General features: G+C 45.0%; 1 protein-coding gene across 8 annotated transcripts in view; it reads left to right on the plus strand.

The window, feature by feature from the left end:
- The window catches only part of mef2aa (myocyte enhancer factor 2aa), an 82,155-nt gene that overhangs the window by 49,906 nt on the left and 15,157 nt on the right, over nucleotides 1–17,092 (plus strand). For 4 of the 8 annotated variants that reach the window (XM_037683501.1, XM_037683504.1, XM_037683502.1 and 1 more), the window contains exons 4-6: nucleotides 14,772–14,903; nucleotides 14,972–15,106; nucleotides 16,376–16,598. In XM_037683501.1, coding sequence (XP_037539429.1) covers nucleotides 14,772–14,903; nucleotides 14,972–15,106; nucleotides 16,376–16,598 — 490 coding nt within the window. The remainder of the gene's footprint in view (nucleotides 1–14,771; nucleotides 14,904–14,971; nucleotides 15,107–16,375; nucleotides 16,599–17,092) is intronic. The other 4 variants (XM_037683506.1, XM_037683508.1, XM_037683505.1 and 1 more) reach the window with 2 other exon arrangements.

Raw genomic sequence — 17,092 nt, forward strand, 5'->3', positions numbered from 1 at the left:
ATATATATATATATATATATATATATATATATATATATATATATATACATTTTAAAACCATTACAATGGGTTGTTATAACATACGTAATTAATGTTATTTTAATTATCTTAAAGAACACAATTGAATGTGCTGCAGGACATGTAACAATGCTGTGCAGCATTAACCAGTCCGCTCAGCTCAAACCCCACACCTGGCATGATTTGTGGAGTGAGCCACATGAAATGGGTTGTATGCTGACCTAGTTTACTTTGATCCAGTTATGAGTAACAGCGATGCGAGTTATGCTATAGAATCTCAGAACCACACGCCATAACTCCTCTATCTATGTTCAGTGACCTTGCTGTGTGGTTGGAAATGGGTTTTGCTTGTGTGCACAGCAGCTTCTGTGAGTTAGACCAGGCAACAGCCTTTCGCCCTTGTGCCCCCCTCCTCCCTTTGTTCAAGCTGTGTGGCCAGCCCCGCATGCCCAAAGGCGATGAGAGAGCAAAGCCTGTTGGGATAGGGGTTCAGGTTGTGTTGCTGGCGTAGTGCCACTATCCTCCTAGCTGCCCAGCCTGACTCGGGGCAAAGAAGGAGGCTGCTGTGTCTCAGATTGATGAGGACAGGTCTGTGGTCAGGGTATAGAGTGTTGCAGAACAGACGTCCTGCTGGCACATCCTGCCCTCTCTGCCGCGCGACCCCTCCCAGCCCTCCGTACTCGCCTTATCGGAACTTCTAATTGTCCTCATGAATATTTTAGAGGCCAGCAGGAATGAGAGTTCAGGGTTGGGGGGGTATGGTTTCAGTGGTCCTGACAGCTAATGATCCATTCAGTGACCAGACAGCAAGAATGGAAAGAAAGTGAAATGATTTCACAGACTGGCAACCATCCGCATAACAGTTTTTGAATATGTGCCACGTTGCATTTTTATTTTTATGTCAGAAATGAGTTGGTTCTTATTCCAGAAATATACTACAGTTTTCTGATGGATCTGGCATCTTCATAATAAGTATTTAGTGAATTCAACAGGCTGCTTTAGATGAGAAGTCCATCCAGATGCAGATAATTACACATAAATTTACAATCATGTATTTCTTTACTATGTTTTTAGATGAAGCAGAAATTAAATTTTGGGATAAAACTGAGTCTCGTGATGTTTTGAACAATAGAATTTAAACGTTTTATCACCAAACCAAAGTTTATGTCGTCATTAATAGTTAAGTGAAAAAAAGCTGAAGTCGTTTACCCTCCTAAAATTTAAGGAGCTCAACAAGTTTGAGTTTTCAAAGAAGTTTTATTACAATTTGTCTGTTTTCTGAGATAAAACTGTGAACACTCGACTCTTTAATTCATGTCCAGCATTCAAGAGCCATAATCATGTCTTATTTGCTTTAACAAATTTGTTCTACCAAAGCAGGAATCTAATAATTTTCTCAACTGTGAATGCAATTAGCACATTTTGAGACAAGTGTGTGCACGATGTTTTGACAGGCAATTCAAAAACCTAGTTTTGTGCAAAAAATAATAATCATTAAGAAGATTTAACCAACTGTCGAGGGATGTTGCATTGTGTTGCTACACAGTGACACCTGCAAGGATATGCAAACCATTGAAAGAGGGAACAGAAGAAAAACAGTTCTGTACCTGGACTAAAATAAGGTATTCTAATCTTTAGTTGAACATGTAGAGAAATCTGTTGATTGATGATAAAAACAGGAACATTTTGGCTGGAATGAGCAGAGAGCTATGTTTGAATAAAGAGGATGCAAAGTTTAATGACATGAATAAAGCATGAGAGTAGTTTGATCATGGTCTGGGCAATATTTACAGTTAGTGGCTTGGGGAGCATTTAACCTATTATAGATGAATGAATTCAGTTAAACAGTAGGCAATACCATTTGGTAAAAATCTAACAAACCCTAAAACACTTACAATCCTATGTGTTGGCTGCTGCAAAGAACTGACAACAAATTATAATTCAGAATTACAAAACATATTTTGAAGGATTGATTGTGTAAAAAAATGTTAAGAAGAATTTATGACAAAAACTTGTGCATTATATTTTGTCGCTCTAAAAACCTTTAAAAGATTCAAAAGAAAAAGTAATACAAGTTGTTAAATTTCTGACAGCTGCAAATGAAGAATATCCAAATGTAATGCAGACTGTGGAGCTGAGCGCTCCCACCCCCACCCACCCCGCTGCTCTTCCTGTCCACTGAGTAACTAGACAATGGAGTGAGCTAAAGGAAGGAAATGAAGCCAGCCTCATATCCTGATATCAGTGCAGGCTGTAATGTGTAATGGTCATGAGATTAAACAAGATATGTCTGGGAATTACTGCGGTCTCCTTGTCTTATTGGCCTCTGCTCTCATCTCACAGTATGTGGTGGGAAATGGAGACAGAGGAAGGATTTCTACATTACAGTAACCTAGAGCTGGACCACGGCGTATGGGGCACAGATACCGAACTAAAGAGGCTTTTATTCCCCTAAAGTGAGGACTGCCTCACCGCAGGGGGAGAGGGTACACGATGGTAGTGAAAGTCTCTTAAGATGTTATGTAAGAGCAGAACTATTCCTCAGCAGATAAAAGCTTTCCTATCAGCCACCTCCCCGTGATGATTTCGTAGTGCGTTTACTCTCAAAGAAGCCCTTTGATAAGCACATTATATGGAACAGCCTGGACACAATGGTGATGTCATAAGGATTAACACGCTACCTCGCTTGGTGCAGGAGCAGGCACAAGGGCTAATTCACAACGCTGCAGAGCCAGGAGGGCAGGGGAAAACGAGGTGAAGGCTAACCGCTGCACAACAACTGGTTAAAATATAGCTTCTTTGTACTTAAGAGGAGGCCAGAACAAACGCTGGATGGATAAAATATTAATGATATACACCACTTTGCTGCACTACAGGTTGTTTTGCCATGGGGAAAGCTTATCTCTGAATCGAAATGTGGAAAGGTTATGAACATTTCTGTTGTAATTAGCTCTTTGAATGACCCCAGAGAGAAAAGTGTTTAATTCTGACCAAATTTACAAACCATTGACAAGTCTGGAAAATTAAGGTGTAAACTCTCAAATAACTCTACAACAAGTTATTAATTGTTCATAACCTTTCCACAGAACACCACTTCAAAAGATCTGAACTGTTTCTCTAAATATATCTTTTAGCAGGCATGCTGGAAAAGCCTCTTTATGCCCTTTTTTACCTCCTCCACAAATTTCAACCTCAGCTTTAAAGTCTTCTTTCACTGCCTTTTATTCATGTATCATATAATATAGTACATGAATAAGTGAAACACGGAAAGCTCTCTTAACACACACAAGGAGAACCATGAGGGTGAACTGGTTTTCTAGCAACAGAGTAAATTGCTTGGACCCATTTCTAGTAAATGTAAGGTTCCCAATTGAGCATTAATGTAACACCAGATGACACACAAACTGTCCTAATTACAGAGCTCCTTGTGTAAAGGAAATGATTTGTCCTAATGTAAAATCTAGACAAAAAGCAAGGTTGTCTTTCACTGCTTTTTGTAGCATCTTGTCCAGAATCTACACTGCAAACCTGAGGAGGCAATTACTGTGCTGAATGTTTCCCATAGTAACAGCAAGGTTAATAACCAGGACTCAAATGGAGATGTGAGATGGGTGTTTTCTTCTGCAGAAGAAGAAAACACCCATCTCACATCTCCATTTGAAAAAATGCTCCAAGGCCTCCTGCAATAGAAATAATGTTTTTAAGTCAAGTTGAAGTGTCGCATCAGCAAACTGATTGACCCAAACAGATGCACTCACTGGCAATAGTGCCCAGTACATGAGGTTTTATAATAATAATGATTATATTAATAATCATTATTATTATTATTAAAAAGCTAAATTGATTTCTTAGTATTTATGCTGTTCTCTGAGTAAACATCAGCTGCCATTGTTCCCACTCTTCTTTGAGGCTCTCAGACCCATGTAAAAAAAAAAGAAAAGAGATGACCCAAGCTTTTATTTTAATTTTTTGTCTTTACTGTGTTTCTTTCCTGCAACAAACAGTTTAAATCTTTCCTAGACAGGCTACTCAATATCCCAGGCTGAGCTGCTTTCATGTCTGGTCCGCTGTGCTTTCCCAACTACAACCCCCACTGAGTGATTCAACATTTTAAAAGCATTTTAAAGCTGCTTTTATGATGTGAACAAAAAGGAAAGTTTTCATTTTGTAGTGGCTGGAGGAGTGAGCAGCACTGACGTGTAAGAACAGGATTGTTCTGTGCTGAAGGGTGGGCTTCAGGGCTGCCCTCCTGCTATGGTCATATCTCTGTAGGGTAGCCACTGATTGGCCAACACTAGGAGCCAGGTCTTGACAGGTGTTTTGGAAGAGGCGCACCTGTTTGGCTATGTCCTTGTTTAGTGATCCGTGTACTGGAAGCTGTTAAAAGCGTCTGTGAGGCACCCAAACCACGTCAAGTCATCTGAGTAAAGTGTTACATCCATGCTTTCTCTAGACATCAACACCTTTCAGATAACTTTTTAAAGGTAATGAGTAACAAATTGACTCGCTTCATGTATTATTGAACAGATCTAAGTTCTGTCTGCCCTTGAGTGCTGCCGTTTGGTTGCTGCTCACTCACAGCTCAACTACAACACCTCCCTAAATGGCTCGAGCCAATGGGTGCGGTGTGCTGAAGGCTGGCCAGGCTTCTTGTGAAAGTAGAGCAGCCCTGCCCATCTCGCGCAGCCATGACTAACCAATCCGACCAAGATATTCCTATAATGAGCAGGTCGGAGGCCCAAATTTGCAGGTTGAGATCAGATCTTTGGCTCGGTGGTGAAAGTGCATAGTTTTAACCCAAGTGAACACAGGCCTTTCAGGACCCTAACTAAAGAGGGTTGTTTTAGTAAACAGGAAATGAACCAGCAAGGCGTTTTCTTAGAATGAGAAGAATGCCTCTGCTCTGTACCACACCAAACAGTAATACATCTGTGGTACAGCAATGGTCATTCATTATCCAGAGGGCTTCTCCCTTTCTCTTGCTCCCCTCTGGGCATTGCGGACAATTATGTGGCTGTTTTTTCTGAACTTCTTTGCTGTGTGCACCGTGCATATTAAGGTTGTTTATCGTGCCTCAGAATACGCACTCCTAAAACTTATGAAAGCTCATGAGCAAAGGGGGACAAAATAAGCAGTTAGACTTTAGCATCATGTCTTCTTAACAAGCAAAGGATTTATGCAAGAGTTTAATGCACACGTTTTAGGAAATGCAGCTCATACTGAGGTTGTGGTGAGGCATGCTGGGTTAGCCACATTGTCTGCACAAACCTAAGCATACTGTCACATTGCTGTCAGAGAATGCAGCAGCTGTAGAAGTACCCCTGCCTCCCCTTCCCCTACTCCTCCTCCTACTTCCCACACATACATACAACATATAGACATTGCACATGGGCTCCAGCTCATACAGTTTCTGTTTCTCTATTGGCCACACACACACACATTTTCCACTTTTGCGGATGACGAGGACCAGAAACACCAGAGTAAGGTCTCATTAGTTTGTGTCGGTTCCTCTTCTTTGGCTCACACTTTGACCCCACGCATCCTCAGAAGCCGGTGACCTTCCTGTAGAGACGAGGCCTCCGAGGCGACCCACAGACAGGGCAGGGCGCTGCTGTGGACCTGCAGCTGCCTGATAGAGGAGTCTTGAGAGCCACACATAAATCATGTTTTGATGTACACTTCCTTGATATCACAAGCTGTCACATGCTGTCAGCAAGTCTTGTTAACGCCGCTATTCAGAGCAGTAATGAGGAGCAGAGAACAGCCTGTTGAAAAAGGGAGCAAAGAAGTTCAGGACTGTGGATTTTTAGTTGAGTTTTTCCTCATGTTTCTCCCCACGTAAAGTTTGAAAAGGCTCATTGTAATGCCAAGAATTCTGGTTTCATGATATTCTTCTTTTTCATTCTCAAAAAAACATGTTTGCTAATCAAATTTATCCCAACATTAACTAATAAAACCCCAGAAGTGACATTGATTCTGATTAACATACTGGATCCTTCATCCTCCTGATGGATGGCTTATAACAGGCATCCCCAAATGGCGGACCTGGGTCCGAATCCAGAACGAGTAATGGTTCTGTCCGGACCCGTTCCCAGTCTGATAAATTCACAAAATTATATAATTGTCATGGAGCATTTTTCCAGTGATAGACAGTTTATGCAGAGCCAAGCAGAGATGCAGGAGGTGTGTTTTGGAGGTTTAATCTACTCCAGTTATTACGGTAATCGCTTGACTTAGTTGGGCCAATCACATCTTTTGTTTTCCCAGCGTGGCCAGTGCAGCGAGCTCACCATAGCAGAGCAGAGAAGAGAGAGAGGAGACAGCATGCTGTGCTCCAAAATAAGAAAAGTTGATGCTGAAAACCACTGTTTTAACCTCCTAGGGTCAGTGTACCATTCGTTCAATTGTTTTTTCAATTGAACGAATGGTACACTGACCTCCTAGAACCTGGCATCCAGATATGCAAGAGTTCGGGTCTTAGGAGATTTAAGATGAATGGACAGAGAAATTTATGTTCATTCTTCCAGCAGGCAGTTCAAAATCTGTTTGCCTCATATTCTCTGAAACAGTAGCATTAATTAAAAGTGGCAACGTGAAGCGCTCTTCATCTCTTTTAAGCAACGTTATCTGCTGAAGTCCGAGTAGAGAGCAATAAATTAATCCAGTATAACAGATCCACTCTGCTCATCACAAATACTTTTACAGCCCAGCAGCGTGCTGAATATTCACTCAAGGTATTGTGGATTTTGGTGCAACATAAAAAAAACATTTAGTGATGGGACAGTCGTAAAGGAGTGCTGTTGCTGAGACATTTGATGGAAAACAAAAAGATAAAATGTGTGAAAAAATCAAACGAATCCCGATGTCAGCTTCCACAGTAACCAGGAGATCAGTAATATTAGCAGGTGATGTGCTGGCACAGCTGCAGCTGTTCAGTCATTGCAGAGTCTACAGATGTTACTGATAATGCTCAGCTACATGAGAATGGCTCTGATTCCATTCTAACCAAGATTTAAATTACTGGCAGGAAAATCCCATGTCCATTTCTCTCATTAAGAAAAGTAAAATAAAGAATAATCAAAAGAGAAAAGATGTTGTTAAAAGCTCTGTTCTATGTCATATAGGCTTCGCCCTTTAAGGCTGTCGCTGATGGGTTTATCCCGTTATGCGCAAGCATCGTACTGAAAAAATTAGTCCACGCCCACCTGCTGTGTGGGCCCCACCCGATCCGTATAAATTACGTTAAGAGCGGGTAATCTGCTCCCAGTTTTTCTTCAGCAAGCATAATAAAACAAGAATAAACTGACCTTTTTCGTCGAGATGTCCAGCTCCAGCACCATCCGTTTGTGTCCCTCGTGCAAGACCGGCTACTTGCTTAGCTTCGACCGGCACGACACCTGCGAGGGATGCCTGGGTCCCCGCCACGTCGCTCGCGCTTCCTCCTGCCGCCTCTGTGACGAGCTTCCACCGGAGGAAAGACAGAGGAGAGCAGCCTTGTTTAAGGCTACCATCGAGGACTGCCTGTCCGTGGCGGGAGACTGTTCGCTGGACGACGCCATGGATTTCTTCGACGCCGGCTCTCGGAGTGAATCGGATGATTCCTCTGGGACCGGTGACGCTAGCAGCAGCCCCGACGCTCGTTCCCTCCCGGGGAGCGCAGTGTTGGAAAGAGGGAGGCCGAGCGGATGCTCGACTCCCCCGGGGTTTCCCGCCTCAGCGACCACATCGCTCCCTGCCGTGGGCGCGCTCCTCTCGGAGCTGCCCGCCATTATCCGGGAAGCTGCTAGCGTTAAGGGGCTCTCCGTCCCCTCACCCCCCCCGCTCAGATCGGATGATCTTGCGGGAAGGTTTGGCTCCACGCCGGCTCGCCGTCCTGATCCCATTTGGCCTCGTTTTCCTGCGGTGACAGCGTACTGGAACGAGGCCGCAGCCGGTCCTGGTAGGTTAAGGGCGCCCGTCTCCACTTACGCCCCCATCACCAGAGTGGAGGGGTTCACCGAGCGGGGCTTTCCCTCGGTACCCCCCCTTGAGCCAAGCCTCGCGGAAGCCTTCGGAGCGAAGATGTCCAGGCTGGAGAAGCGTCCCGTCCCTCCGGGGAAACACGACCAGGTGGCGACCGCGCTCTCCAACAGAGCCCACCAGTGTGCTTTTCAGGCGGCCGCGGCTAACAACAACGTGGCGCTGTTAGCATTTAGCATGTCGAAGAGGCTGGAGGCCTCAGGCCTGCCGGAGGAGACAAAGAGCTCCCTGTGTAAATCGGCAGACGCCGTCCTCAACATGTGCGCCGCTTCCACGGTTTGCCTGTCGAGGATTGCTTCATGGATGACGGTAATCCAACGCTCCATCTGGCTCCGTCACTCTCCATTGCTGCCGGAAAAGCTGCACAAGGACCTCATGGAGGGCCCCATCTCATCGGACGCGCTGTTCGGAAGCAGCTTGAAGACCATGCTGGCGAATTCCAAGCAGTCGGAGGAGATGTCGGAAGCGGTACGTCATCTCATCAAGCCGCGCGGCTCATCCCGTCCCCCAGCTCGCTGGAAGGATCGTCGAGAGCAGAGGCAGAAGCACCGACGCTCCACGGCAGCAGCAGCTTCGTCTCGCCCAGCTCCACCACCAGCCCCGCCCGCCAGAGACCACCCCTCCTCAGCCCGGCAGCCTGCACTTCAGCGTTTCCCCAGAGATCGCCTGCAGACGGCGCTCGGGTCAAACAAACCGCAGAGCTCACGAGGGAGAAGGTTTAAGAAATGACGGTCTGCGGGGGATGTGTGTATGAACGAAACAGGAAGTGAAATAAATGATTTTTCAAAAATCAGAATGCCTGTTTTTAGCCAGTCTGTAAGTTCGGATGAGCTCACAGCCGCTACACACACATCCTCCACACAGAGAGAGCCGGTGGCATTAAATAAAGGTTTTTTAAACCCACCGCCGCTCCTTCACATGCCCAGACGCTCACGTGACACCACGGTAAGCGAAATATCTTGTTGTCAAACAGAACCGCACGATCACCACTCAAACGGTGTTAAACGCGCACCCGAGCGAGACAAGCAGCGTCCATCCAAACGGCACTGTGCCGATGATGCACGCACAGCTGCCCGGCGCTCACCGGCTCACATCGGGATAAATGTGGGACCGCAGGCCGGGTCCGTTGGAGGTCCCCGCTCTCAGCAAAAACAACACACGTTTTTCCTGAATAAACGCGAACAGCCGTCATCCATCGCGCCTCTGCGATCAGCAGCTCACGGCGACATAAGCGTGAGACAGCTGAATGAATCCAATGACGGGCCCCGCCCTCAGCGAGAGCGGCGCGCGTCCCTCCAGAGGAAACGTGCGCTCCCGCGAAGTTCACAACCTTCACTTCGACAGCACGGCGTTGATGACGTCACGCCCTCCACCTCTCAACGTTCGCACAGCGACGTTAAACGTGCAGCCTCTGGACGTCACCAGCTGACACACGCCTCGCCTCAGCGCACACCGCCCCGCCCGGACATGAAGGTTGGTCCGCGATCCAGTCACAGCGCACGGGCGCGCGCAGAACAGCCCTTTCGAGAAAGCCTCGCCTTGGGTCACGCGGAAAACATTTCCGCGACGCATGACGGCGGTCGAGGCGGAGGTTTGGATGACATCCGTTCAAAACACGGCACATCATTTAAACGCACGTCCACTCCACGAACGTCACGCAGAGTGGTTAAAAACATGCTCACCGGACAGATGGATGGACAGAGTGTTATGCAAGGGTTACACGCTGCAGTTTGCAACCCGACCCCCTCCGTTCGGAGGAGTTATAGAGACGGTCCTATCATCACCAGACCAAGTCTCAGCCTTAAATGCAGAAGTCCAGGAGCTTCTGATAAAAGGTGTAATCTCAAGAGTTCCCAACGAGGAGGAAAACACAGGGTTTTACTCACGCTACTTCCTGGTCCCCAAAAGGACCGGAGGGATGAGACCGATTCTGGATCTGTCAGCTTTCAACAAAGCGATCATGAACAGACCTTTTCACATGTTGACGAACAGACAGCTGTTGGACAACATCCAGAAAAACGACTGGTTTGTTTCCATCGATCTAAAAGATGCTTATTTTCACATACCAATCATCCCAAAACACAGAAAATTTCTGCGTTTCGCCTTTCAAGGGATGAAGTACCAGTACAACAGGCTGCCTTTCGGGTACTCCCTCGCACCTCGTACGTTCTCAAAGTGTGTGGAGACAGCCCTGCATCCACTGCACAGAGCAGGGATGAGAGTTTTGTTTTACCTGGACGACCTGCTGCTCCTGTCTCACTCCAGACAGGAAGCATTGATACAGGCTCAGGTGTTGGCATCACACCTGCTAAATCTGGGCTTCGCCATAAATTGGAAGAAAAGCTCGATTTTCCCGGCCCAGACAATTGTTTATCTGGGAGTGGAATTAAATTCAATTACCATGACGGCTCGCTTATCACAAACAAGAATCGACACTCTAAAAAACCAATTACGCCACGTAAGACCTGGCAAAGTGGTAACAGCTGTCTCCGTCATGAAGCTGTTGGGAATGATGTCATCAGCTCACACAGTGGTCCCGCTGGGTTTGTTACACATGAGGCGCCTCCAGAGGTGGTTTACGCGCCTGCGTGTGGATCCAGTAAAACAAAAGAGACGGATGATCACTGTCCCTCCCTCCGTGAGAGCAGACCTCCGACACTGGGGAAACACCCTGGCTCTGTCAGAGGGAGTCCCCGTCAGCAAACCCTCGACACACGTATCAGTCTTCACGGGCGCGTCTCTGTCAGGTTGGGGGGGGACATGCCTATCTCAAGCAGTAGGGGCGCTGTGGCCCCACCGCACATCAGCCCACATCAATGTTTTGAAGTGTCGCACAGTGCTGAATGTGATTCAGCATTTTGCTCCCGTGCTACAGAATCAACACGTGTTGATTCACACAGACAACATGATGACTGCTGCGTACATAAACCGCCAGGGGGGTGTGCGTTCAGCCCAGATGTTACACATTGCGCGGAAGCTACTGTGTTGGGCTCACCAAAATCTGCTTTCCATCAGAGCGGTTTACATACCCGGCGTTCTGAACAGAGGAGCAGACGTGATGTCCAGGGGCGGTCCACGTCACGCGGACTGGACCCTCCATCCAGACCTGATGTTTCAGACGTGGCAGAAGTTTGGCAAAGCAGCTGTGGACCTGTTTGCGACGCGAGAGAACGCTCAGTGCCAGTTATGGTTTTCCCTGAGCCCTCGAGACGATCCACCGCTGGGGGTGGATGCATTTGCCCACAGCCCGTGGCCCAAAACGCTTCTGTACGCGTTCCCTCCTCCTCCTCTGATTTTACGGTTCCTGAACCGAGTTCAGGAGGAGGGACTGACAGCTCTCCTGGTAGCTCCCGAGCGCGTGAACGCACCATGGTTCCCGGTCCTGCAGCGTCTGTTGTCAGGTCGCCCGTGGAAACTGCCATGGAGGGAAGATGCTCTCCTTCAAGCAGGAGGAGCGATCAGGAGTTACCCGGAAATAGGCCAGCACCTGTGGGTCTGGCCGCTGAGCGGTCCCGCTTAGAGAGGATGGGTCTCCCTCAGGAGGTAGTGCGCACAATTCAAGATTCACGTGCTGCATCTACCACAGCCCTGTACACATCAAAGTGGACGGCTTTTCAACGCTGGTGTACAGAGAAAGGTCTGGAGGCCACCTCATGTCCATTAGGTGGCGTGCTGTCCTTTCTTCAACAGCTGATGGATAGGAAGTTGGCGTTCAGCACAATTAAAACGTACGCTGCAGCCATCTCTTCCTGCCACGAAGGGTTCGGGGACAGAACAGCTTTTAACCACCCGCTGATGAAGCGGTTTTTAAAAGGTGTACAAAGACATAGACCGGTTTCACGCCCACTCGTTCCACAGTGGGATTTAACGCTGGTCCTGCGAGCCCTGATCAAAGCTCCTTTTGAGCCTCTGGATCAAGTTTCACTTAAATTCCTGTCTCTTAAAACAGCCCTGCTACTGGCTTTAACATCCGCTAAGAGAGTGAGTGATTTATCTGCCCTCTCTGCCGCTCCGTCATGTCTCAGAATCCAGGCTGACGGTAGTTCAGCTGATTTAAGACCAAACCCAGCCTTTATGCCTAAAAGCATCACGAGCTCTTTTAAATCGAGACAGATATCGTTGGTGGGATTCTTCCCTCCCCCCCACAGATCAGAAGAAGAAGCATCTTTTCATCTTCTCTGTCCGGTGCGGGCGTTATCGTGTTACATAGCGCGCACAGCTGCAATGCGTCAAACTCAACATTTGTTTGTGCATTATAGAGATGCATCCGCAGGCCGCCCGTTATCCACCCAGCGCCTGTCACACTGGCTGTGTGAGGCCATTTCTGAAGCCTACAGAGCATCAGATCTAGAGCCTCCTGTCAACCTCAAAGCACACTCAACCAGGGGTATCGCATCTTCGACTGCTCTGCATAATGGTATGTCAATGCAGGACATTTGCACTGCGGCTGCATGGTCATCACCCTGCTCATTTATTCGCTTTTACCTACGTGATGTAACGGCTCGTTCCATGACACATTCTGTCCTTAGTGCTCTAACAGAATGAATATTGTTGTTCTCATGGAACTCTGTTTAAGCTCACATCTGTCTGCATGCATTACAGTGTGAGATGTTGTTATCAGCCACAAGTTGTGTCTGTGATTCGGTTCTATTGTCACTAATCAGTTCATGACTATTGTTACCAATCAGTTCATTTGTTCAATAATCAGTTCATTGATATTATCTGTTTATACTGTTCAATCATGAATCAGTTGCTTCATGCCCCCCCCCCCCCCCCCCCTCTTTTCAATATCTTCCCCGTTGAAAGTTTTTCCGGGGCATTCATGCTGTCAGAACGCATAGTTGCACAACATGCGTCTGTGCATGGCACACAATTACGCGATGCGTAATTATGCACATGGGGAACTGAGTGGCAAGACGTTTTTTGGGCAAGCTTCCGCTTCTTACTGGGTTCGAATGGACCCAGTGAGGCGAGGACCACATCCGCTTCGCCCTTAACCCATCAGCGACAGCCTTAAAGGGCGAAGCCTATATGACATAGAACGTTGGTTACGTACTGTAACCCCAGATTCTATGAATATAGGCGTAGCCCTTTAAGCGTCGGGCCTCACTGGCTCCTGAATAGCTGAAGAAAAGAATAAGCTATTTGGGAGCAGATTACCCGCTCTTAACGTAATTTATACGGATCGGGTGGGGCCCACACAGCAGGTGGGCGTGGACTAATTTTTTCAGTACGATGCTTGCGCATAACGGGATAAACCCATCAGCGACAGCCTTAAAGGGCTACGCCTATATTCATAGAATCTGGGGTTACAGTACGTAACCAACGTTTTCAGTTTTTTTTCCAAAAAGAGACATTTTTATTTATTGTTTTCTGAAGACGCTGACGTTTTACTTGACAACTTAATTTTTTATAGGTTGGTGCCTCTTTAAGAAAAAAAAGAAAACTGTTTACTTGCTTTATTTACACTTGTTTTAACTAAAAGAGACACTTTTTATTGTCTTCTGTTTTCTAAAGATGTTAACTTTTTTTACTTCAAGTCTAAACCTTCAATTCTTGGACCTCTTCAAGAGAAAAATGCTTATTAGGCTCTGTTTGCGCATTTAAGATGTATTTTATTCTGAGGTTTCAGTTTTAATCTGAAATAAAGGGCTTAAATTTATTTGTCTGGCACTACTTTTAAATATGGTAAAAGAGCGAGTTGTTTACTATAAAGTGCAGTTTGTTAACAGTGAAACTGTGAATACAGGTAGGCAAGACCATAAAACACAAAAGTTGGACTTTAGTTTGGACCTTTTACTTTGAGGACATTTTAGTAAGTGGACCTCAGTGAGTTTTAATTGAATACCCCTGGCTTATAATAACTGAAATATAATGAAAAATGCACACACAGAGAAAGGAAATTAGACTACTGGTAAAGATGGCGGTCACGAAGAAGAGAAAAACTAAAACATGCAAGAGGACATGATTAAATGTACAGATGTTTTAGGTGCAAGTTTAGAAATGAGGAGGGGCAACGTCCAAGTGCAAAAAACTAAAATCAATCATTTTGTGTCTAATCTTTAAAACAAGTTTAATCTAGATACTGTGCTGGTGGGCTGTTGCACGTATCTTGGACAGCTTGCTAAATTTCTTCTGTGGTTTCAGGCTAAGTCTGCATCTTCATTCAATTCCTGACCAGCTCAATAATGTTGATAAGACCTCTGTGGGGGTTACTCCATCTGTCTGCAACACTTGTGCACTTCATGACTCTTGCTGTGTGTTTGTTTTACTACCTTTGGATCAGTGTATACATCTCTTTAAGCGCATGAAAGTCAAATGGTTGTCCATAGTTGGTACATTATCAGCTGTGACATAAGTCACAAGATACGAAGTTTAGAGAAAAGTCCTCTTTGTGTAGGCTAAGCAAATGACTAGCAAAATCAGCTAAATTTCAAACTTTTACAACTCTTTCTCTAAACTGTTTGTTTTATAACCATAAAGCTATCAGCTAGCCAGTAGCCTAGCCTGGATGAAGACTTTTGCCTTTTTCTCTATACTCTGAGCTTTTATGACAGCTGTCACAACTGATAAACTACTAATTATTGATAGCTATTTGACAAAACATCACATCAAAAATGACCAGACTATCCCTTTAGGATTTTTGCGCAGTCTTGCAGGAGATAACACAGTAAAAAATAAATAAATACACATTTTGTATACTGTGTCTTCTCAACTGTGCAATTTCATTTCAGAAATTGAGAAACAAGGGCCATAATGACTGTGCTAGTCCTGATCCCGATGACTGTTTTGGGCACAGCCCCCTCATGGATGACCATTACGGCAAACTAGGCGGAGACAGTGATTTATTGTACAAGCGCTGCGGTGTAAGTACTTTTTATCGTCTCCTGCCATTTTGTGTTGATTTGTGTCTTTATGTTGATGTTCACCACAGGCGCTAAACAAGAAAGAACACAGAGGTTGTGATAGCCCGGACCCCGATGCCTCATATGTCCTCACTCCTCACACAGAAGAAAAGTATAAAAAAATTAATGAGGAGTTTGATAATATGATGAGAAATCATAAAATCGTAAGTACTGTAATGCAATGTTATTGCTTGGCTTTATGGCACAAAGGATTTTCTTCTCTTCCCCCTCTTTTTTTTTTTGTTAACTTTTTATTTTTACGTTACCCTCCACAACCTTTAACTTCTCTTAGAGCTACATCACATTATAATTAATGCCCCCTTTAAAAAGTTTCCATTTGTTTCTTGTGTTGATTTGTTTTTCAGATGCTATTCTGGCACACCCTTAAAAAAATCTCTTCATTAACAGATACAATGTTGCATGCTTCTGCTAAAAAGATTACACCCTATTATCATGGGTATGGTTACCATAAATTCAAGGGCTCTTAAGTATTTTACCACATAAACACTTGCAGTAAATACTTTGCAAGGAGTGTGATTATTTATTATAAAAAGCTGCAGATTCTTTGGTGTGGGGTGTTTGATTTCCACCCTGCTGCTGTGGAAATAATAAACAGTTAACTTCTTTGATTGTTTCTTGCTAATGTTGCGTCTTTCTTGTATGTCGGAAAAATATCACGTTATTATTTTTGCATCTTTCAACTCTTCCATAAAGTGGCTGATCCTTGAACATTTCTAAGAAAAATGTATTTTATGTATTTGTTTTCTATTGTGCACTAACATGTTCTTACTAAACAGCAGCGTCTTCATTTTTATTTGCCTCTATAAACTAATGACCACACCTAACTGAATGATGTTGTGATGAAATGCTCTAAATGCCATCTCACCCTCTGCACAGTCAGCACTTTGAAAGCTGATGCAAATCAGTATTCTTGTAGTTTTAAATCAAACAAATTTCAGATTTTTGTTTTGAGAAACACATCTCTATGACTTTTTCAAGGTTCTTTTGAAGTGCTGACTGCTGCAGAGCTAAAGTGATCATCTGCATGTTATTATTTGTATTTTCTATTGATTTTTGGTCTTTTTGGTTTGTTTTCCTTGTATTACTGAAGGTGTGTTCTGCATTTACTAAATTAATAATTAGGTTTTCTCTTCCAGAGTTGGGATATCACATAGTCACAATGCATACTTTTGCATCAATATTTTATGTTTTTAAGTCATTTATTAAGATGATGCAACAGATTCAGTATTTGCTATGTTTTAGTGTGGTCTTCTTGATATTTCTGTAAATTTATCACATTAATAAAGGTTATTCTCGACAGGAGCGCTCTATATATGATGCCATGACAGCCACTAGCTCCTCAGACACACCAGATCTTGGGTTTTGAGTGTGTTGTGTGTAAATATTTGTGTATGTGTGTCTCTTTGCTCTAGCCCACAGCATTGCCTCAGCAGAACTTCTCCATGCATGTGGCAGTGCCAGTGTCCAATCCTAATGCCATGTACCAGGCGGGAGGGAATCTGAGCAGCCAGACCCTGGCAGCAGCCACGGGCTCACTGAGTGAGAGTGGGATGCTGTCCCCTCCGCAGGCCTCTCTGCACAGGAATGTTGGCTCTGGTGGAAGCTCTCAGAGGCCCACAAGTGCAGGCAGTGCAGGTTAGTGGACAGACAATTTGTCAAAACCGTGGATGAATTACTGATGGTGGTTTACAACTTTATCTTTTGCTCAATGGTGTATTGTTTTTAATATACAGTAGTCCATCACTACTTCGCGATTCGGCTTTCGCGGACTCGCTCTTTTGCAGTTTTTCAAAGTAAAACGGGACATGTCACAGTTGGCTGATTGATGAATGAGCCCCAAGATTGGCATGGATTGTTTTATTTAGAATAAATTGTATTTTATTATTTAGCACCTGCTGTGTGCTGTGAGCCCACATGTGCAGGGAAAAGCTCCTTCCTGCAGAGTGTCGATGTCCTCTCTGCAGCGGAGAAGTGGGCGTGGCCGAGAGTGCTGGCGGGCGGCAGAGAGAGCGGAGATCATGACATTCTGTGCTCTTCTAGAGCCTTTAGAGTTTAGAAACATTGTTTAGAATATTGCAAGAGTGTGGGCAGGGTTTAAAACACCTTTATATATATATATATATATATAT

The sequence above is a fragment of the Nematolebias whitei genome, chromosome 10, assembly GCF_014905685.2.
Source record: "Nematolebias whitei isolate Nwh7 chromosome 10, NemWhi1, whole genome shotgun sequence".
NCBI lineage: Eukaryota > Metazoa > Chordata > Actinopteri > Cyprinodontiformes > Rivulidae > Nematolebias > Nematolebias whitei.